This window comes from Saccopteryx bilineata, chromosome 9 (assembly GCF_036850765.1).
Source record: "Saccopteryx bilineata isolate mSacBil1 chromosome 9, mSacBil1_pri_phased_curated, whole genome shotgun sequence".
NCBI lineage: Eukaryota > Metazoa > Chordata > Mammalia > Chiroptera > Emballonuridae > Saccopteryx > Saccopteryx bilineata.
Genome location: NC_089498.1, coordinates 90,553,884 through 90,571,924, shown reverse-complemented (window position 1 = coordinate 90,571,924; position 18,041 = coordinate 90,553,884). Strand labels below are relative to the sequence as shown.

Sequence of the window (18,041 nt, the reverse complement as noted above, 5' to 3'; positions counted from 1 at the left end):
GACCTCTTTTCTCTTAGTTGTCAAATAAAAAGAAAATAACAACAGCCAACATAACAATAGCCACCCAGTGTGAATGAATAAACATTATACCTATATTTTGTCAGTCAGGCAAACATACACTGGCGTCCCACAGAGTTTAGTAATTAGCTTATGTGTGCCATGGGATGAACAGGGTTGAAAATCTCCGCCCTAAAAGCTAGAAAGAAAGAGACAGAAACAAAAATCCTAACCAAATATTTTTAGAAAAAAAGTTTTAATTTATGTATTTAGCTCTTTACAAAACACAAAAGTAGATTTACAGTTGTGAGTTTGTGAGAGTTTATTCTTGTACTTCTTAATTATTGTATTATTTTCCAATTTTTTTTCTCATCTTTTATTTATTTACTCTTGAATTATTTTTATTTATTTATTTATTCATTTTAGAGAAGAGAGACAGAGAGAGAAGGGGTGAGGGCCAACAAGCATCAACTCCCATATGTGTCTTGACCAAGCAAGCCCAGGGTTTTGAACCGGCGACCTCAGAGTTCCAGGTCGACACTTTTATCCACTGTGCCAATTTTCCGTGTGAACTGTAAATGTACTGCCCTCCTCTGTATATTTAGATACCTCAAGCAAAAGCCCTGTAATTCATTTGTTTCAAAAAAGCAAATAATTTCCGTTGTCTCCCTTGAAGTACCTGCAGCTTCTTCACCTGGCCTCAGGAAACAGCATGGGATGCATGCTTCATGCCCGCAGGGAAGAAATCCAGGAGGGAGAAATCTTGTTGCAGCGGGTAGCTGTTGTCATCTAACACAAAGAGGCTCTGCACCTTGACTACGCAAGGCGCCCTGCCACCTGCCAGCAGGGAGTGGAGCAGGTCCGCTGCCACCAGGCCGTAGGTGATCCCTGAGGAAGGAGCTGAGGAAGGTGGAAACACACACACAGCTCTCAGTGTCATCTCCAGGTAGAGAGAAAACACACACAGTGAAGGGCTCATTGTTTCCCGTGATTTCTCAGGTCTCAGCCCTACTCTAAACTCCTCTTGTTCTCCCTTCTCTTTCTAATCATGGGTTGTGGAAGGTGCTCTGGAATGAGGACACATGATTCCTGATGGTCACGGTAAGAAGGTGCACATGACATGTTCAAACTGACAGCAGTCGCTATTACAGTGCAAACATGGGCTTTGTGTTTGTTTGTTTGTTTTAGAGAGAGATGAGAAGATCAACTCGTAGTTGCTTTATTTGTGTTGTTTATTGATTGCTTCTCCTACATACCCTGACTGAGGGGTTCAAGCCAACAACCTGGAATACTGAGGTAGCCGGTTTGAAACCGTGGGCTTACTCAGTCAAGGCACATACGAGAAGCAATCAATAAACAACTAAAGTGAAGCAACTATGAGATGATACTTCTCATTCTTCCCTCCCCTACCTCTCTCTGTAAAATCAATAAATAAAATCTTAAAAAAAAGAAAGACTGTACACCTGAAATTTATGTTATTAGCCAATATTAATCTAATAAATGTAATTTTAAAGAAATGAGACAGCATAGAGCAAATCTTACCATAGACAGTCTCATGTTTCACTCAGCTATAAATTATCCTTCTGCTTTTAGTGACAGAAATTAAGCTTTGATTTACAGTCTAGTGTTCTTCCTGTCCCAGTACATGATCTACACTCCTTAAACAAATGGTTCTACCGAGAATGACCCCTCCATGGGGTGTGGATATCTTACCTATAACTTTGCTGAGCCAGTCAGGAGGAATGTCGAAAAGAATCTTCTCTATCAGCTTGGATTCTACATGGATGCAAACCTTATATATCCCATCAGCTACAGTCAGTACAGCTGGTCTACAAAAGAGTAAACAGCAAAAAAAAAAAAAAAAAAAAAAGAGTAAAAAGCACATGGCCTTCAAAAGAGTTTCATATTTTGGCCCTGGCTAGTTGGCTCAGTGGTAGAATTCAATTCCCAGTCAATATTCCATTCCCAGTCAGGATTCGATCCCCAGTCCGGGCAACAGGAGAAGCGACCATCTGCTTTTCTCCTTACCCCCATCTCTGTCTCTCTCTTCCCCACCTGCAGCCATGGCTTGATTGGTTCCAGCAAGTTGGCCCTAGGTGCTGAGGATGGTTCCATGGCTTGCTTTAGGCACTAAAATAGCTCAACTGCCGAGCAACAGAGCAACAGCCCCAAATGGGCAGAGCACCCCCAGTTAGGGGGCTTACCAGGTGGATCCCCAGTTGGGGCACATGTGGAAGTCTGTCTCTCTGCCTCCCCACCTCTTGCTTACTTAAAAAACTAAAAATTAAAAAAAAAAATTTTATATTTTAAGAGTATGTACATACAATATAATTTCAAAAAGCACCTAGTTTTTATGCAAACACTTCTCACAAGCATGGAAGTAGCACTAAGGGTGTAGGGGTGGATAGGGCAGAAGAACTTTACTTTTTGTTTTACACCTTCCTCTATATGTTGCATTTTTACCCAAGTATGTGTTAACTCTTTTTTTTTTTTTACAGAGACAGTGAGTCAGAGAGAGGGATAGACAGACAGGAACGGAGAGAGATGAGAAGCATCAATTATTAGTTTTTCATTGTGCGTTGCAGCTCCTTAGTTGTTCATTGATTGCTTTCTCATATGTGCCTTGACAGCGGGCCTTCAGCTTGCTGGAGCCAGCAACCTTGGCTTCAAGCTGTTGGGCTTTTGCTCAAACCAGGTGACATCGTGCTCAAGCTGGCGACCTTGGGGGTCTCGAACCTGGGTCCTCTGCATCCCAGTCCGATGCTCTATCCACTGCGCCACTGCCTGGTCAGGCTGTGTTAACTCTTTTATTATTATTTTTTTATTAATTGATTTGAAAGAAAGAGAAGGGAGGAGGAACATAGATTTGTTGTTCCATTTACTCATGCCATCATTGGTTGATTCTTGTATGTGCCCTGATGGGGGACTGAACCCACAACCTTGGCATGTCCAACCAACTGAGCTACACTGACAACTGAGCTACTCAGCGAGGGCCTACCTACCTCTTTTAAAACTAAATTAAATTTGGCCCTGGCCGGTTGGCTCAGTGGTAGAGCATTGGCCTGGCATGCAGGAGTCCCAGGTTCGATTCCTGGCCAGGGCACACAGGAGAAGCACTCATCTGCTTCTCCACCCCTCCCCCTCTCCTTCCTCTGTCTCTCTCTTCCTCTCCCGCAGCCAAGACTCAATTGGAGCAGGGTTGGCCCGGGTGCTGAGGATGGCTCTGTGGCCTCTGCCTCGGGCGCTAGAATGGCTCTGGTTGCAACGGAGCAACCCCCCCCCCCCATTGGGCAGAGCATCGCCCACTGGTGGGCGTGCTAGGTGGATCCCGGTCGGGCGCATGTGGAGTCTGTCTGACTGCCTCCCCATTTCTGGCTTCAGAAAAATACCAAAACAAAAACAAAAACAAAAACAAAATTTTTTTAAATAAATGGAGAACAGAATTTAGAAGAGGAATTTTGTGTAACTGCTAGAACAACACTATTGATTTTCCTTCTAAAAACCTACTTACCCCTTGACCCACATGATTATTCTAGGTCCTTTCCTAGTTTTCACTCTGTAATCTTGCCCTAGGCTATCTCTCTTACTCCATTCTTTTTTTTAAGGTTTTATTTATTGATTTTAGATAGAGGAGAGAGAGAGAGAGAGAAAGAGAGAGGTGATAGGGGAGGAGTGGGAAGCATCAACTCCCATATGTGCCCTGACCAGGCAATCCCAAGGTTTCGAATCAGAGAACTCCGCATTCCACAGGCTCTTACTCCATTCTTTCTTTCAACAAGTACATAGTCAGTATCTATTATACACCATACATTATGCTGAGCAGTGGACACTGTAAAGTAAAAGCAGTGAGTGAGCAATCTGAAATGGAGCTGGAGACCTCCAGGAAATGGAGCTGACACAGCTCCTCTATTTGAAACTGAACTTTGAACTGGACTGAAGTACAAACAGTTACATCATGATAGAGTTCCTAGAACTGGCCCTGTGTCACTAAACTATATATTAAGAAATAAAATTCTCACCTAGCAGAAGACATGAGCAATGAATCATGCACAGCACAGAGTAAACCTGCTTGCCAACACCAAACACAGCTCTTTTAAGCCAACTGCTGTAATCCCTTTGGAAGCCTCTTTTTCCTGCTTTGTAAACTGTCCCTTTCTTTACCCTCTTGTAACACACTTGATTTTCTCTAATCCATGTCTTCAAAATTTTAAGTCCTGAAAGACCTTCAAATAAACCTTTTGTTTACCTTGCAGTTCTTGGTCAAAATTGATTAACAGTATCCATTTGTGAACAAGACAGATCTAGTCCCTTCACTTGAAGAATTTGAGTTAGTGGAACAGAAGGGTAATAAGCCATTAAAGAATGATACCAAGATGACTCACTGGGGATAGAATAGTCTTTCCAACAAATTATGCTGGGACAATTGGATATTCACATGCAAATTAATGAAGTCGGGCCCCTTTCTTATACCATACACCGAAATTAACTAAAAATAAATCATGGACCTATAGGCAAGAGTTAAAACTATAAAATTCTTAGAAGAAAATATGGGAGTAAATCTCTATGATCTCGGCTTAGAAATGATACCTTTCTTAGATATACCAACCAAAAGCACAAGCAACAAAAAGAAAAACAGGTAATAAAAAGTGTTGGCAAGGATGCGAGGGAAATGCAACCCTCATACATTGCTGGTGAGAATGTACAATTGTGCAGCAGCTTTGGAAAACAGTTTGGCAGCTCCTCTAAGGCTAAACATAGAGTTACCATATGACCCAGCAATTCTAATCCTGAGTATATAGCCAAGAGAAATGAAAATACGTATCAACACAATAATTTGTACATGAACGTTCACATCAGTATTGTTTATAATAGCCAAAACGTGGGAATAATCCAAAAGTTGAGTTGAGTAGATGGAGAAAGAAGTGACTGCTAATGAGTTTGGGGGCTGTTGGGAGAGGGGGTGATGAAAATGTTGTAACATTGACACTGAGTGCTATTTTGTAAAGGCATATAATTTATAAGGTAAAAAGAAAAAGATTATCCAGGAACTTGAATATTTATTATTTGAAAAATGATGTGTTTTCACTGAGGTGGTTAGGACATCTGAAACCCTCATTTTCTTTTTTTTTTTTTTTCTTTCTTTTTTTTTTTTGCATTTTTCTGAAGCTGGAAACAGGGAGAGACAGTCAGACAGACTCCCGCATGCGCCCAACCGGGATCCACCCGGCACGCCCACCAGGGGCAACGCTCTGCCCACCAGGGGGCAATGCTCTGCCCATCCTGGGCGTCGCCATGTTGCGACCAGAGCCACTCTAGCGCCTGGGGCAGAGGCCACAGAGCCATCCCCAGCGCCCGGGCCATCTTTGCTCCAATGGAGCCTTGGCTGCGGGAGGGGAAGAGAGAGACAGAGAGGAAGGCGTGGCGGAGGGGTGGAGAAGCAAATGGGCGCTTCTCCTATATGCCCTGGCCGGGAATCGAACCCAGGTCCTCCGCACGCTAGGCCGACGCTCTACCGCTGAGCCAACCGGCCAGAGCTGAAACCCTCATTTTCTAATGTGAAGTTGGGAAAACTGAAGTACAGAAAGGCTGCATACCTTACTATCTTCCACTACTCAATGGTGAGATCATATAATACTTTTAACCTACAAATTCCAATTATTTATTAAGGTAGGGGACTGAGCTTCTTCACTTAGATCTTGGTTAAGAGTGCAAATCAAGCATAAATTTTCTCCCATATGGCTTCTTCAAGACAATAAAATCTACCAATTACTGCTTTTTAAAATCCTATTATGATTGCCCTGCCCAAATAGCTCAGTTGGTTTGAGCATCATCTGGGAGTACAGAGTTTGCCTGGTCAGGGCATGTACAAGAATAGATGGATATTCCTGTTGTGTGCTCTCTCAAGCTCTCCTAAAGAATCAATAAATTGCCTGACCAGGCGGTGGCGCAGTGGATGGAGCGTTGGACTGGGATGCGGAAGGATCCAGGTTCGAGACCCCAAGGTCGCCAGCTTGAGCGCGGGCTCATCTGGTTTGAGCAAGGAGCTCACTGGCTTGGACCCAAGCTCGCTGGCTCCAGCAAGGGGTTACTCGGTCTGCTGAAGGCCCACGGTCAAGGCACATGTGAGAAAGCAATCAATGAACAACTAGGAAGTCGCAACACGCAATGAGAAACTAATGATTGATGCTTCTCATCTCTCTCCGTTCCTGTCTGTCTGTCCCTGTCTATATCTCTGCCTCTGTAAAAAAAAAAAAAAAAATCAATAAATTAAAGGGAGGGGGTCCTGTTATGATTACTGTGCAATTTTTGCTTTCACAAATAGCTATTTATTACTCAGGAAATTTTGTTAACTTGTATTAGCTCTAATTAGCTCTCTTTAGAAAGTAAGAATTGACATACAATTTTTTGGTCATTTCCAGTCCTATAAAAATAAATAATTTTCATCTTATTGGCTTGTTTAGGTCCCTTACCTGTAGTATATTTTCTTCATAGTATAAGGCAAGCAGTGCAAACACTGTTTGTAGATCCTGTTCTCATCTGTTTCTAGTTCCAATGCACACTTTGCACAGCCAGTGTACGTGATGTTAGGAAGAGAGGAGAAAATGCTCTTCAGAGCACTGTGAGCATTTATAACTATCTGCTGAGCTGCTGGAACAGGAAACACTAGCTCTACAATCTGAGCTTTGAGTAGAATCACTCCTATGAAAGACAAAAAATATTATAAGTTATAAGAACAAAATTATAATTTATAAGCATGGTTAAATTATGTAGTTGATTTACAGTTACTCATTGTAAAGAACACATCCAAGATCTTGTTCTTGGGCTTCTCTTTTTTACTCTTTTCTTAGATAATCTCACTCATTTATGGCTTCAGTTGGACCCCAGAATGAAAGGGGTGATCTGCCTGCAACTCAGAGTGAAGATTTATTTGACTAATTTGGCTGAACAGGTGGATGTTTTCTTTCTCCTTGTCATCTGGAACCACGCAAAATAAATTTAACACTCAGAATTCCCATCAAACACTTACACTTGAAACTAGCTAACATACCCTCTCTCCCTGCCCTCTCTTCTTCTTTTTAATTGATCATCAAAAGCCAAATAGAAGGTAAATTACTCCTCTATTCCTATTTTGTCTAAAAATAATTTACCACCAGCTTATCCTTTTTTTAAAAAAACTTTCTTTTCCTATTTTCTGCCCATTCTCACCCATACTCTGCGTGTTGGTTATATAAACACAAGCTGAGAGTCCTCATCTGCTAAATGTGTGCCTCACCAGGAACCTCAAGTATGCTCCTTCACTCCTCACATTCCCGCTATAAAAATAGTACCTGTCTGCCAGACAGTCTTTTTTCTCATTTATCTTTGCCTTGCTGTATACTAGTGAGGTGTATGAGTTTATCTGAGCATTCCTCTCCCTTCCTCTCAATATTGAGTGTAAAACCCTTTTTAAACATTTGTTGTTTCTTCATCCTTTTAGCATGTAGACAAGAACTCCTCATCTGATGTCTTATTCTCTTTTCTGATTATCTCTTTGAGAGTCCCCTTAATAGTGACTTTCCTATTCCTATGTCCTCCAGTTTGCTTTAGTCCTTTACTGCCAAAAGATTGTGCACCATCTCTTCCAGTCCTGTCATATATCTCTACATAAATTGCATGAGTGTGTAGTGACCAACATATCTAATAAACTACAGCACAGACTCTGTATCACACCTTTTCACACACACACTGAACCACTAAGAAACTATTTAATGAAAGAATTTAATAAGTTTAGAAGAATGTTAACAAACTCCTAACATTTTGTAAATGTATACACCTCTTCAAAAAAAATATAAAGTTCATTAAACGTGGGTTCTACTTTCAAGGAGCTTGCAGCCTGCGAGGCACTGCCGCTCCATAGATGGCAGGATGAGATGCTAAGTGAACAGCTTCACTTCCTCACAAGGAGTCTGGCACGACTTCATCCCTCACTGGCTGCTGCTAAGCTTTGTAAAAAGAGTAGATCTGGACAAAGAAAACCAGATAGGTCAGAGTAATGGCGGGGTAGGAAGCGATACCGATAAATCTCCCCCAAAACTCAACAAGATCTTCAACCAGAAACAGAAAAACCTATACTTGGAGCTTCCAGATGCTTCGCAATACACCCAAAGGTATGATTGGCTAAATATATAACCAAACCCCGAAGGAAATAGGGAGTAAGAAATGCTCCGCCTTCCTCACTAACCTAAACAGGGCGGCTTTCTCTGGTAACTGTGAATATAGAAACTGAGGCGGGCAAAGGGGGTGAATAGATCCAGGCCGCCGTGGCACAAATGGCCGAACCAGGCTGTGGCACAGAGATACAAGCCAAGGAAAATCTGATCCTGTGGCAACCCGGGCAATACAAGCTAACACTCGCGCCAAACCCAAAGAAAGAAAGACAAGCGGAGCGGCCATTTTACCCGGTCTCCTGGTCGGTGCGCAGTTAGTGGGCGAGAATTTCTTCCTAGGCCCCGAGAGTGGGTGCCCGTGTTGCCCCACGGAGAGGCAGGGTCAGAGGCCTTTCTGTGGGCCGAGGGCAGAGTCTCTGGGCAGCCCCAGCGCCCTGGGAAAGCCACGCACGGGAGGGAGTGAGAACTAATTCCAACGGTGGAGATTTTCCATGCTGGAGGGTGTTTCACTCAGAGGGAAACGCGGCAGGCCTCATATCCTGGTTTGCGCGCGCAGATAAGGAGTGAGCAATTCCTCCGAGTGCCTCGGCAGTGCGCGCCCGTGTTATCGCACAAAGGGGCAGAGTCAGGGGCCTTTGTGTGGGCCAAAGAGGAATCTCGAGCCGCCCCAGCGCCTTGCAAAAGCCGCGCACGGGGACGGAGCGAGACTCAATTCCAACGCTGCAACTTTTCCCTGCGGTTGGGGGTTTCACTCAGAGCGTGAGACTGCTGGCCAGATATCCTGGTCGCAGACAGTGAGTGAGAGTTTCCTCCAAGCGCCCCGGAAGTGGGCGCCCGCTTGTGTTACCGGACAGAGTGGCAGAGCCAGAGGTCTTTGAGTGGGCGGAAAGCCCGCCTGATTATGCTAGCAGCTCTGACTGACTGAGCCTTACCCAGAGCCCTGTGCTGAGTGGAAATAGAGTGGGGAGTTGCCAGTTCTTTGAGCCTCTTACTATCCAGGCAGAGGCAGAAGCAACCCCATAACTGGATTATCAGGCTACTAATTGAGGAAGGAAAGACTAGGAGAAAGGCTCCAGGAACACGGACTCTCTCACTGTCGGAGCCTATAAATGCTAATGAGCTTCGACTGCCAACGAGACTAAAGCACAATACATGACATTGCCATAGAGACTTATCAACTGCAAACCTCTACCTGAGCGTGCCAAAGGGGCAGAACCCGGGGTACAGAGTCACCGACCAGGAAGAGGGAGAGAAAAGAAAAAGCAAGAAGATAACCTCTCAAAATCAAGAATAATCTGCAGACTTTATAACCTATCCCATTTTATTATATTTGTTTGTTTGTTTCTCTTATCTTCATTCTTGATACTTTTTTTCCTCCTCCAATTTGGCCGATTAACTCTCTACCGGTCTTACTCTCTCCTCTCCTTGAACTGCACTACCCATAAGTGTTACATCTCCCATTATCTTTTCTCTTCTCTTCCTTTCTCTCTATGAGGGTTGCACTCCAAAACCCTTAACTCTCTCTCTCTCTCTCTCTCCTTTCTTTTTTCTTCTTTTAGTGGTTCCCTCTTTTTTTCTCTCTCTCTCTTTCTTTTCTCCCTCTATATTAGTTTCTTCCTTTCTCCTTTACATCTCCTCTCATTCAAACCTCAGTAACAAACAAATTATCTTATCTGGGACTCAAACCTATGTTTGTGGCATTTTGGGGGGTTTTTACTTCACCTTTTTAACTCACTAGCAGTGCTCCCATCCCTGGCTCTCCATATTATCTAGTTCTTGTTCCACTAAATACAATAGTAATTTTTTAATTTGTCCCCCCATTTTTCCGTTTTCCTCTTATTCCTCTCATTATAACTCTTAGACAACCAACACCTAAAAGCAAATCATTTTATTCTTGACCCAAATTTTTTCCTTATTTGCTTTTTGTGGGTCCATACGCTCTTTTTTTTTCTTTTTTCTTTTTTTTTTTTTTTTTTTGCCCCTTTATTACTTTTCCCCAATTCAGGCCCTCCACCACAGGCATTGTTTGTTATAATTCACAGTCCACCACAAGATTTTCTCAAGAAAGAGGGGAGAGGAGAGGAGAGGAAAAAAGGAGGGGGGGAATAATTTCCTTTTTTTAAAAAAATTTTTATTTTATTTTATTTTTCTTTATTTCATTATTAATTTTTTTTTAAAAAAACAACTCTTTTCGATTTTTTATTTTTTTATTTTTTTTAACTTTTTATTCTTTATTAAATCTCATTAATACTATCAACAAAACCACCCTCAGATGCCATTAAGGAAGAGAAAATCGAATATCATGGATACATAAGAAAGAGAGGTAACACAGCTAGATGAGGAAAAATCTATAGAGAAAAAATTTAATATATTGGAAACCTTGGAGCTAAATGACAGAGAATTCAAGATAGAAATCCTAAAAATCCTCCGAGATATACAAGAAAACACAGAAAGGCAATTTAGGGAGCTCAGAAAACAACTCAATGAACACAAAGAATATATGTCCAAGGAAATTGAAACTATAAAAACAAATCAAACAGAGATGAAAAACTCAATTCACGAGCTGAAAAACGAAGTAACAAGCTTAGCTAATAAAACAGGTCAGATAGAAGAGAGGATTAGTGAAATAGAAGACAAGCAACTTGAGGCACAACAGAGAGAAGAAGAAAGAGACTCAAAAATTAAAAAAAATGAGATAGCCCTACAAGAATTATCTGACTCCATCAAAAAGAATAACATAAGAATAATAGGTATATCAGAGGGAGAAGAGAGAGAAAATGGAATGGAGAACATACTCAAACAAATAATAGATGAGAACTTCCCAAGCCTGTGGAAAGAATTAAAGCCTCAAGTTCAAGAAGCAAACAGAACTCCAAGTTTTCTTAACCCCAACAAACCTACTCCAAGGCATATCATAATGAAATTGACACAAACCAACAGCAAAGAAAAAATTCTCAAGGCAGCCAGGGAAAAGAAGAATACAACATATAAAGGAAGGCCCATTAGATTATCATCAGATTTCTCAGCAGAAACTCTACAAGCTAGAAGAGAGTGGACCCCAATATTTAAAGTCCTGAAAGAGAGGAACTTTCAGCCACGAATACTATACCCATCAAAGCTATCCTTCAAATACGAAGGAGAAATAAAAACATTCACAGATACAGAAAAGATGAGGGAATTTATCATCAGAAAACCCCCACTCCAGGAATTACTAAAGGGGGTTCTCCAATCAGATACAAAGAACAAAAAAAAAGAGCCACAAGTAAAAGCTCCAAGAAGAACACAATAAAACCAAATTTAAACTGTGACAACAACAAAAAGAAAGAGGGGGAGAAGATGGAGATTAACAGTAGCAAAGGACGATGGAGTGCAAAAGTACTCACAAAATAGTTCGTTACAATGAACAGGGTAGGGACCCTTTTCATTACTCAAAGGGAACCACCATTGAAAAAACCACCACAGAAGCACATGAGATAAAAAAGATAGCAACAGAGGAAAGATGTATGGAATACAACCAAATAAAAACAAAAGATAGAAAAACGAAAGAGAAGGATCAAACAAGACACAAAACTAACAGAAAGCAATTTATAAAATGGCAATAGGGAACTCACAAGTATCAATAATTACACTAAATGTAAACGGATTAAACTCACCAATAAAAAGGCACAGAGTAGCAGAATGGATTAAAAAAGAAAATCCAACTGTATGCTGCCTACAGGAAACTCATCTAAGTAACAAGGATAAAAACAAATTCAAAGTGAAAGGCTGGAAAACAATACTCCAAGCAAATAACATCCAAAAAAAAGCAGGTGTAGCAATACTCATATCGGATAATGCTGACTACAAGACAGGAAAAGTACTCAGAGACAAAAATGGCCATTTCATAATGGCTAAGGGGACACTGAATCAAGAAGACATAACAATTCTTAATATATATGCACCAAACCAAGGAGCACCAAAATATATAAGACAGCTACTTATTGATCTTAAAACAAAAACTGACAAAAATACAATCATACTTGGAGACCTCAATACACCGCTGACGGCTCTAGATTGGTCATCCAAACAGAGAATCAACAAAGACATAGTGGCCTTAAACAAAACACTAGAGCACCTGGATATGATAGACATCTACAGGACATTTCATCCCAAAGTGACTGAGTATACATTTTTCTCCAGTGTACATGGATCATTCTCAAGAATTGACCATATGTTGGGCCACAAAAACAACATCAGCAAATTCAGAAAAACTGAAGTTGTACGAAGCATATTTTCTGATCATAAAGCCTTGAAACTAGAATTCAACTGCAAAAAAGAGGAAAAAAATCCCACAAAAATGTGGAAACTAAACAACATACTTTTAAAAAATGAATGGGTCAAAGAAGAAATAAGTGCAGAGATCAAAAGATATATACAGACTAATGAAAATGACAATACGACATATCAGAATCTATGGGATGCAGCAAAAGCAGTGATAAGAGGGAAGTTCATATCACTTCAGGCATATATGAACAAACAAGAGAGAGCCCAAGTGAACCACTTAACTTCCCACCTTAAGGAACTAGAAAAAGAAGAACAAAGACAACCCAAAACCAGCCGAAGAAAGGAGATAATAAAAATCAGAGCAGAAATAAATGAATTAGAGAACAGAAAAACTATAGAAAAAATTAATAGAACAAGGAGCTGGTTCTTTGAAAAGATCAACAAAATTGACAAACCCTTGGCAAGACTTACCAAGGAAAAAAGAGAAAGAACTCATATAAACAAAATCCAAAATGAAAGAGGAGAAATCACCACGGACACCGTAGATATACAAAGAATTATTGCAGAATACTATGAAAAACTTTATGCCACTAAATTCAACAACCTAGAAGAAATGGATAAATTCCTAGAACAATATAACCTTCCTAGACTGAGTCAAGAAGAAGCAGAAAGCCTAAACAGACCTATCAGTAGAGAAGAAATAGAAAAAACCATTAAAAACCTCCCCAAAAATAAAAGTCCAGGCCCTGACGGCTATACCAGCGAATTTTATCAAACATTCAAAGAAGACTTGGTTCCTATTCTACTCAAAGTCTTCCAAAAAATTGAAGAAGAAGCAATACTTCCAAACACATTTTATGAGGCCAACATAACCCTCATACCAAAACCAGGCAAGGATGGCACAAAAAAAGAAAACTACAGACCAATATCTCTAATGAATACAGATGCTAAAATACTAAACAAAATACTAGCAAATCGAATACAACAACATATTAAAAAAATAATACATCATGATCAAGTGGGATTCATCCCAGAATCTCAAGGATGGTTCAACATACGTAAAACGGTTAATGTAATACATCATATCAACAAAACAAAGAACAAAACCACATGATCTTATCAATAGACGCAGAAAAGGCTTTCAATAAAATACAACACAATTTTATGTTTAAGACTCTCAACAAAATGGGTATAGAAGAAAAATATCTCAACATGATAAAGGCCATATATGATAAACCATCAGCTAACATCATATTAAATGGCACTAAACTGAAGGCTTTCCCCCTTAAATCAGGAACAAGACAGGGTTGTCCACTCTCTCCACTCTTATTTAATGTGGTACTAGAAGTTCTAGCCAGAGCAATCAGACAAGACAAAGAAATAAAAGGCATCCATATCGGAAAAGAAGAAGTAAAGGTATCACTTTTTGCAGATGATATGATCCTATACATCGAAAACCCCAAAGAATCCACAAAAAGACTACTAGAAACAATAAGCCAATACAGTAAGGTCGCAGGATACAAAATTAACATACAGAAGTCAATAGCCTTTCTATATGCCAACAATGAAACAACTGAGAAGGAACTCAAAAGAATAATCCCCTTCACGATTGCAACAAAAAAAAATAAAATACTTAGGAATAAACATAACAAAGAATGTAAAGGACTTATATAATGAAAACTATAAACCATTGTTAAGGGAAATCGAAAAAGATATAATGAGATGGAAGAATATACCTTGTTCTTGGCTAGGAAGAATAAATATAATCAAGATGGCTATATTACCCAAAGCAATATACAAATTTAATGCAATTCCCATCAAACTTCCAATGACATTTTTTAAAGAAATAGAGCAAAAAATCATCAGATTTATATGGAACTATAAAAAACCCTGAATAGCCAAAGCAATCCTAAAGAAAAAGAATGAAGCTGGGGGCATAACAATACCTGACTTCAAACTCTATTATAGGGCCACGACAATCAAAACAGCATGGTATTGGCAGAAAAATAGACACTCAGACCAATGGAACAGAATAGAAAGTCCAGAAATAAAACCACATATATATAGTCAAATAATTTTTGATAAAGGGGCCAACAACACACAATGGAGAAAAGAAAGCCTCTTCAATAAATGGTGCTGGGAAAACTGGAAAGCCACATGCAAAAGAATGAAACTGGACTACAGTCTCTCCCCCTGTACAAAAATTAACTCAAAATGGATCAAAGATCTAAACATAAGACCTGAAACAATTAAGTACATAGAAAAGACATAGGTACTCAACTCATGGACCTGGGTTTTAAAGAGCATTTTATGAATTTGACTCCACAGGCAAGAGAAGTGAAGGCAAAAATTAATGAATGGGACTACATCAGACTAAGAAGTTTTTGCTCAGCAAGAGAAACTGATAACAAAATAAACAGAAAGCCAACTAAATGGGAAATGATATTTTCAAACAACAGCTCAGATAAGAGCCTAATATCCAAAATATACAAAGAACTCATAAAACTCAACAACAAACAAACAAATAATCCAATAAAAAAATGGGAAGAGGATATGAATAGACACTTCTCCCAGGAAGAAATACAAATGGCCAACAGATATATGAAAAGATGCTCATCTTCTTTAGTTATTAGAGAAATGCAAATCAAAACGGCAATGAGATACCACCTCACACCTGTTCGATTAGCTGTTATTAGCAAGTCAGGTAATAGCAAATGTTGGAGAGGCTGTGGAGAAAAAGGAACCCTCATACACTGTTGGTGGGAATGTAAAGTAGTACAACCATTATGGAAGAAAGTATGGTGGTTCCTCAAAAAACTGAAAATAGAACTACCTTATGACCCAGCAATCCCTCTACTGGGTATATATCCCAAAAACTCAGAAACATTGATACGTAAAGACACATGCAGCCCCATGTTTATTGCAGCATTGTTCACAGTGGCCAGGACATGGAAACAACCAAAAAGCCCATCAATAGATGACTGGATAAAGAAGATGTGGCACATATACACTATGGAATACTACTCAGCCATAAGAAATGATGACATTGGAACATTTACAGCAAAATGGTGGGATCTTGATAACATGATGCGAAGCGAAATAAGTAAATCAGAAAAAAACAGGAACTGTATTATTCCATACGTAGGTGGGACATAATAGTGAAACTAAGAGACATTGATAAGAGTGTGGTGGTTATGGGGGGGAGGGGGGAATGGGAGAGGGATAGGGGGTGGGGAGGGGCACAAAGAAAACAAGATAGAAGGTGACAGAGGACAATCTGACTTTGGGTGGTGGGTATGCAACATAATTGAACAACAAGATAACCTGGTCTTGTTATCTTTGAATATATGTATCCTGATTTATTGATGTCACCCCATTAAAAAAATAAAATTATAAAATAAAAAAAAAAAAAAAGAAAACCAGATAGAAGGTGACAGAGGACAATTTGACTTTGGGTGATGGGTATGCAACATAATTGAATGACAAGATAACATGGAGATGTTTTCTTTGAACATATGTACCCTGACTTATTAATGTCACCCCATTACTATTAATAAAAAATAAAAATATATATAAAAAAAAAAAAGAGTAGACCTGAAGAAAAATTGCTGAGAGATTAAACTGCAGCCTTGAGACAAGTCTTTGGTGTGGACTTCGGAAAGCCAAGTCCTGCGAGGGCAGAAACGCTGCCCGGCAAGCACTACCGGGATTGTTTATAGGAAGCAGCTGAACCCTATAGCCATTTTCCTACATGCCTGGGGGGGCATTGGTCGGTCATCTTTCTCTGCACCTGAATCCACTGTAGACTAATTTCACCCAGGCGCTGCTAATTTGCTTGATGAGCAAAGAGACCAATAAATACGATGAGGCTTCAGAGAGCGGGGCTCTCAGTCCTAGAGGCTGGGAGTCCCCTGTACCCATCTTTTCTCTGTTGTGTCTAGTGCGTGTTTTTTCTTAAGTCCTGCAGCACCTTCCTTTTGTGCACACCCACGGCTGAGCTGGTCTCGGCACAGACCCTCTTAGGAAATTCTCCCATGTTGATCTCCTCTTCTCCTTGCTTTTGTTTAACTTTGAATTAGGTTAGAAACAACTTGCTGGTATTTCTATGTGCTCCCTCCATCTGTCTTAAAAACTAAACAATGATAGAAACTATGAATCCAGCCCTCATAGCTGAACATAAAGAGAATGAAAATGGCCTCTCTGAACACAACCTACAGGGACTGCAACAGGGCAAAGTTGATGCACAGCTTCTCCAAAGGGAGCACAGCTCACTGCAGCTGCCAGCCCTTTTCAAACCAGTGAGGCTAGCTATACTCTTAGGACCATTAATCATCAGAGCTGTGACCACCTATTTTGTTGATTTTTTTATTTTAAAATCTAATTCCAGGTCTTCAGTCCCAGCTGGTAACTATTTTATGTAAGCAGCAGTTAAGAGAGCTGGCTTCTCCATGCCACCAAATTAAAGGTAGTCCTTCTACTGCGTATGGTGTCCCTTGAAGGATCAGCTTGTAGGGATTGGGGGGGGAGGGCTGGAGGAGCTCACAAATATGAAACTGTTTTAGGAATTTAAATACTACAACATTACTCAAGATTTCACCAGTTAGTATAAATCAAGAGTCTTCTATGGCCACAAGCAACTTACTTCCATTTCTGAAAGTTGTATAAAAGTTTAACAGTATAAAAATTTGTAAATTTTCTATCACTTGTGTTTATCTTCCAGAAATGTTCATTTTGATTTAACTATCTATTAGTATTAATAAATGGCTCAATGCAGAACTGAGTACTGTGTATGGAATTCTTCTCTGAGAATAAATGTCTGCATTTCATTAAAAGTTGGGTTTTCTTTAGAGGTATTATTATTTTCCTTTTCTACTTGCATTCTCCTCAGTTTAGTGTCATGATATAATAAATGCTAATGTCTACAATCATATCTTTAAAAAAAAATTTTTTTTTACACAGACAGAGAGAGTCAGAGAGAGGGATAGACAGGGACAGACAGACAGGAACAGAGAGATGAGAAGCATCAATCATTAGTTTTACGTTGCGCGTTGCAACACCTTAATTGTTCATTGATTGCTTTCTCATATGTGCCTTGACCGCAGGCCTTCAGCAGACCGAGTAACCCCTTGCTTGAGCCAGTGACCTTGGGCTCAAGCTGGTGAGCTTTTTGCTCAAACCAGATGAGCCCTCTCTCAAGCTGGTAACCTCGGGGTCTCGATCCTGGGTCTTCTGCATCCCAGTCCAATGCTCTATCCACTGCACCACCGCCCAGTCAGGTTACAATCGTATCTTTTTTTTTTTTTTTTTTGTATTTTTCTGAAGCTGGAAACGGGGAGAGACAGTCAGACAGACTCCCGCATGCGCCCGACCGGGATCCACCCGGCATGCCCACCAGGGGGCGATGCTCTGCCCCTCCAGGGCGTCGCTCTGCCGCGACCAGAGCCACTCTAGCTTCTGGGGCAGAGGCCAAGGAGCCATCCCCAGCGCCCAGGCCATCTTTGCTCCAATGGAGCCTCGGCTGCGGGAGGGGAAGAGAGAGACAGAGAGGAAGGGGGGGTGGAGAAGCAAATGGGCGCTTCTCCTATGTGCCCTGGCCGGGAATTGAACCCAGGTCCCCCGCCAGCCAGGCCGACA

The 18,041-nt window shown here is 40.6% G+C and overlaps 1 protein-coding gene across 3 annotated transcripts in view; it reads right to left on the bottom strand.

Moving 5' to 3' along the window:
* Window positions 1–371: 371 nt before the first annotated feature.
* The window catches only part of SHLD2 (shieldin complex subunit 2), a 76,801-nt gene continuing 59,131 nt past the window's right edge, over window positions 372–18,041 (bottom strand). For all 3 annotated transcript variants that reach the window (XM_066243534.1, XM_066243535.1, XM_066243536.1), the window contains 3 exons: window positions 6,468–6,696; window positions 1,711–1,826; window positions 372–897 (listed from right to left, as the gene is read on the bottom strand). In XM_066243534.1, the coding sequence (XP_066099631.1) occupies window positions 698–897; window positions 1,711–1,826; window positions 6,468–6,696 (545 nt within the window). In that variant the 3' untranslated portion in view covers window positions 372–697. The remainder of the gene's footprint in view (window positions 898–1,710; window positions 1,827–6,467; window positions 6,697–18,041) is intronic.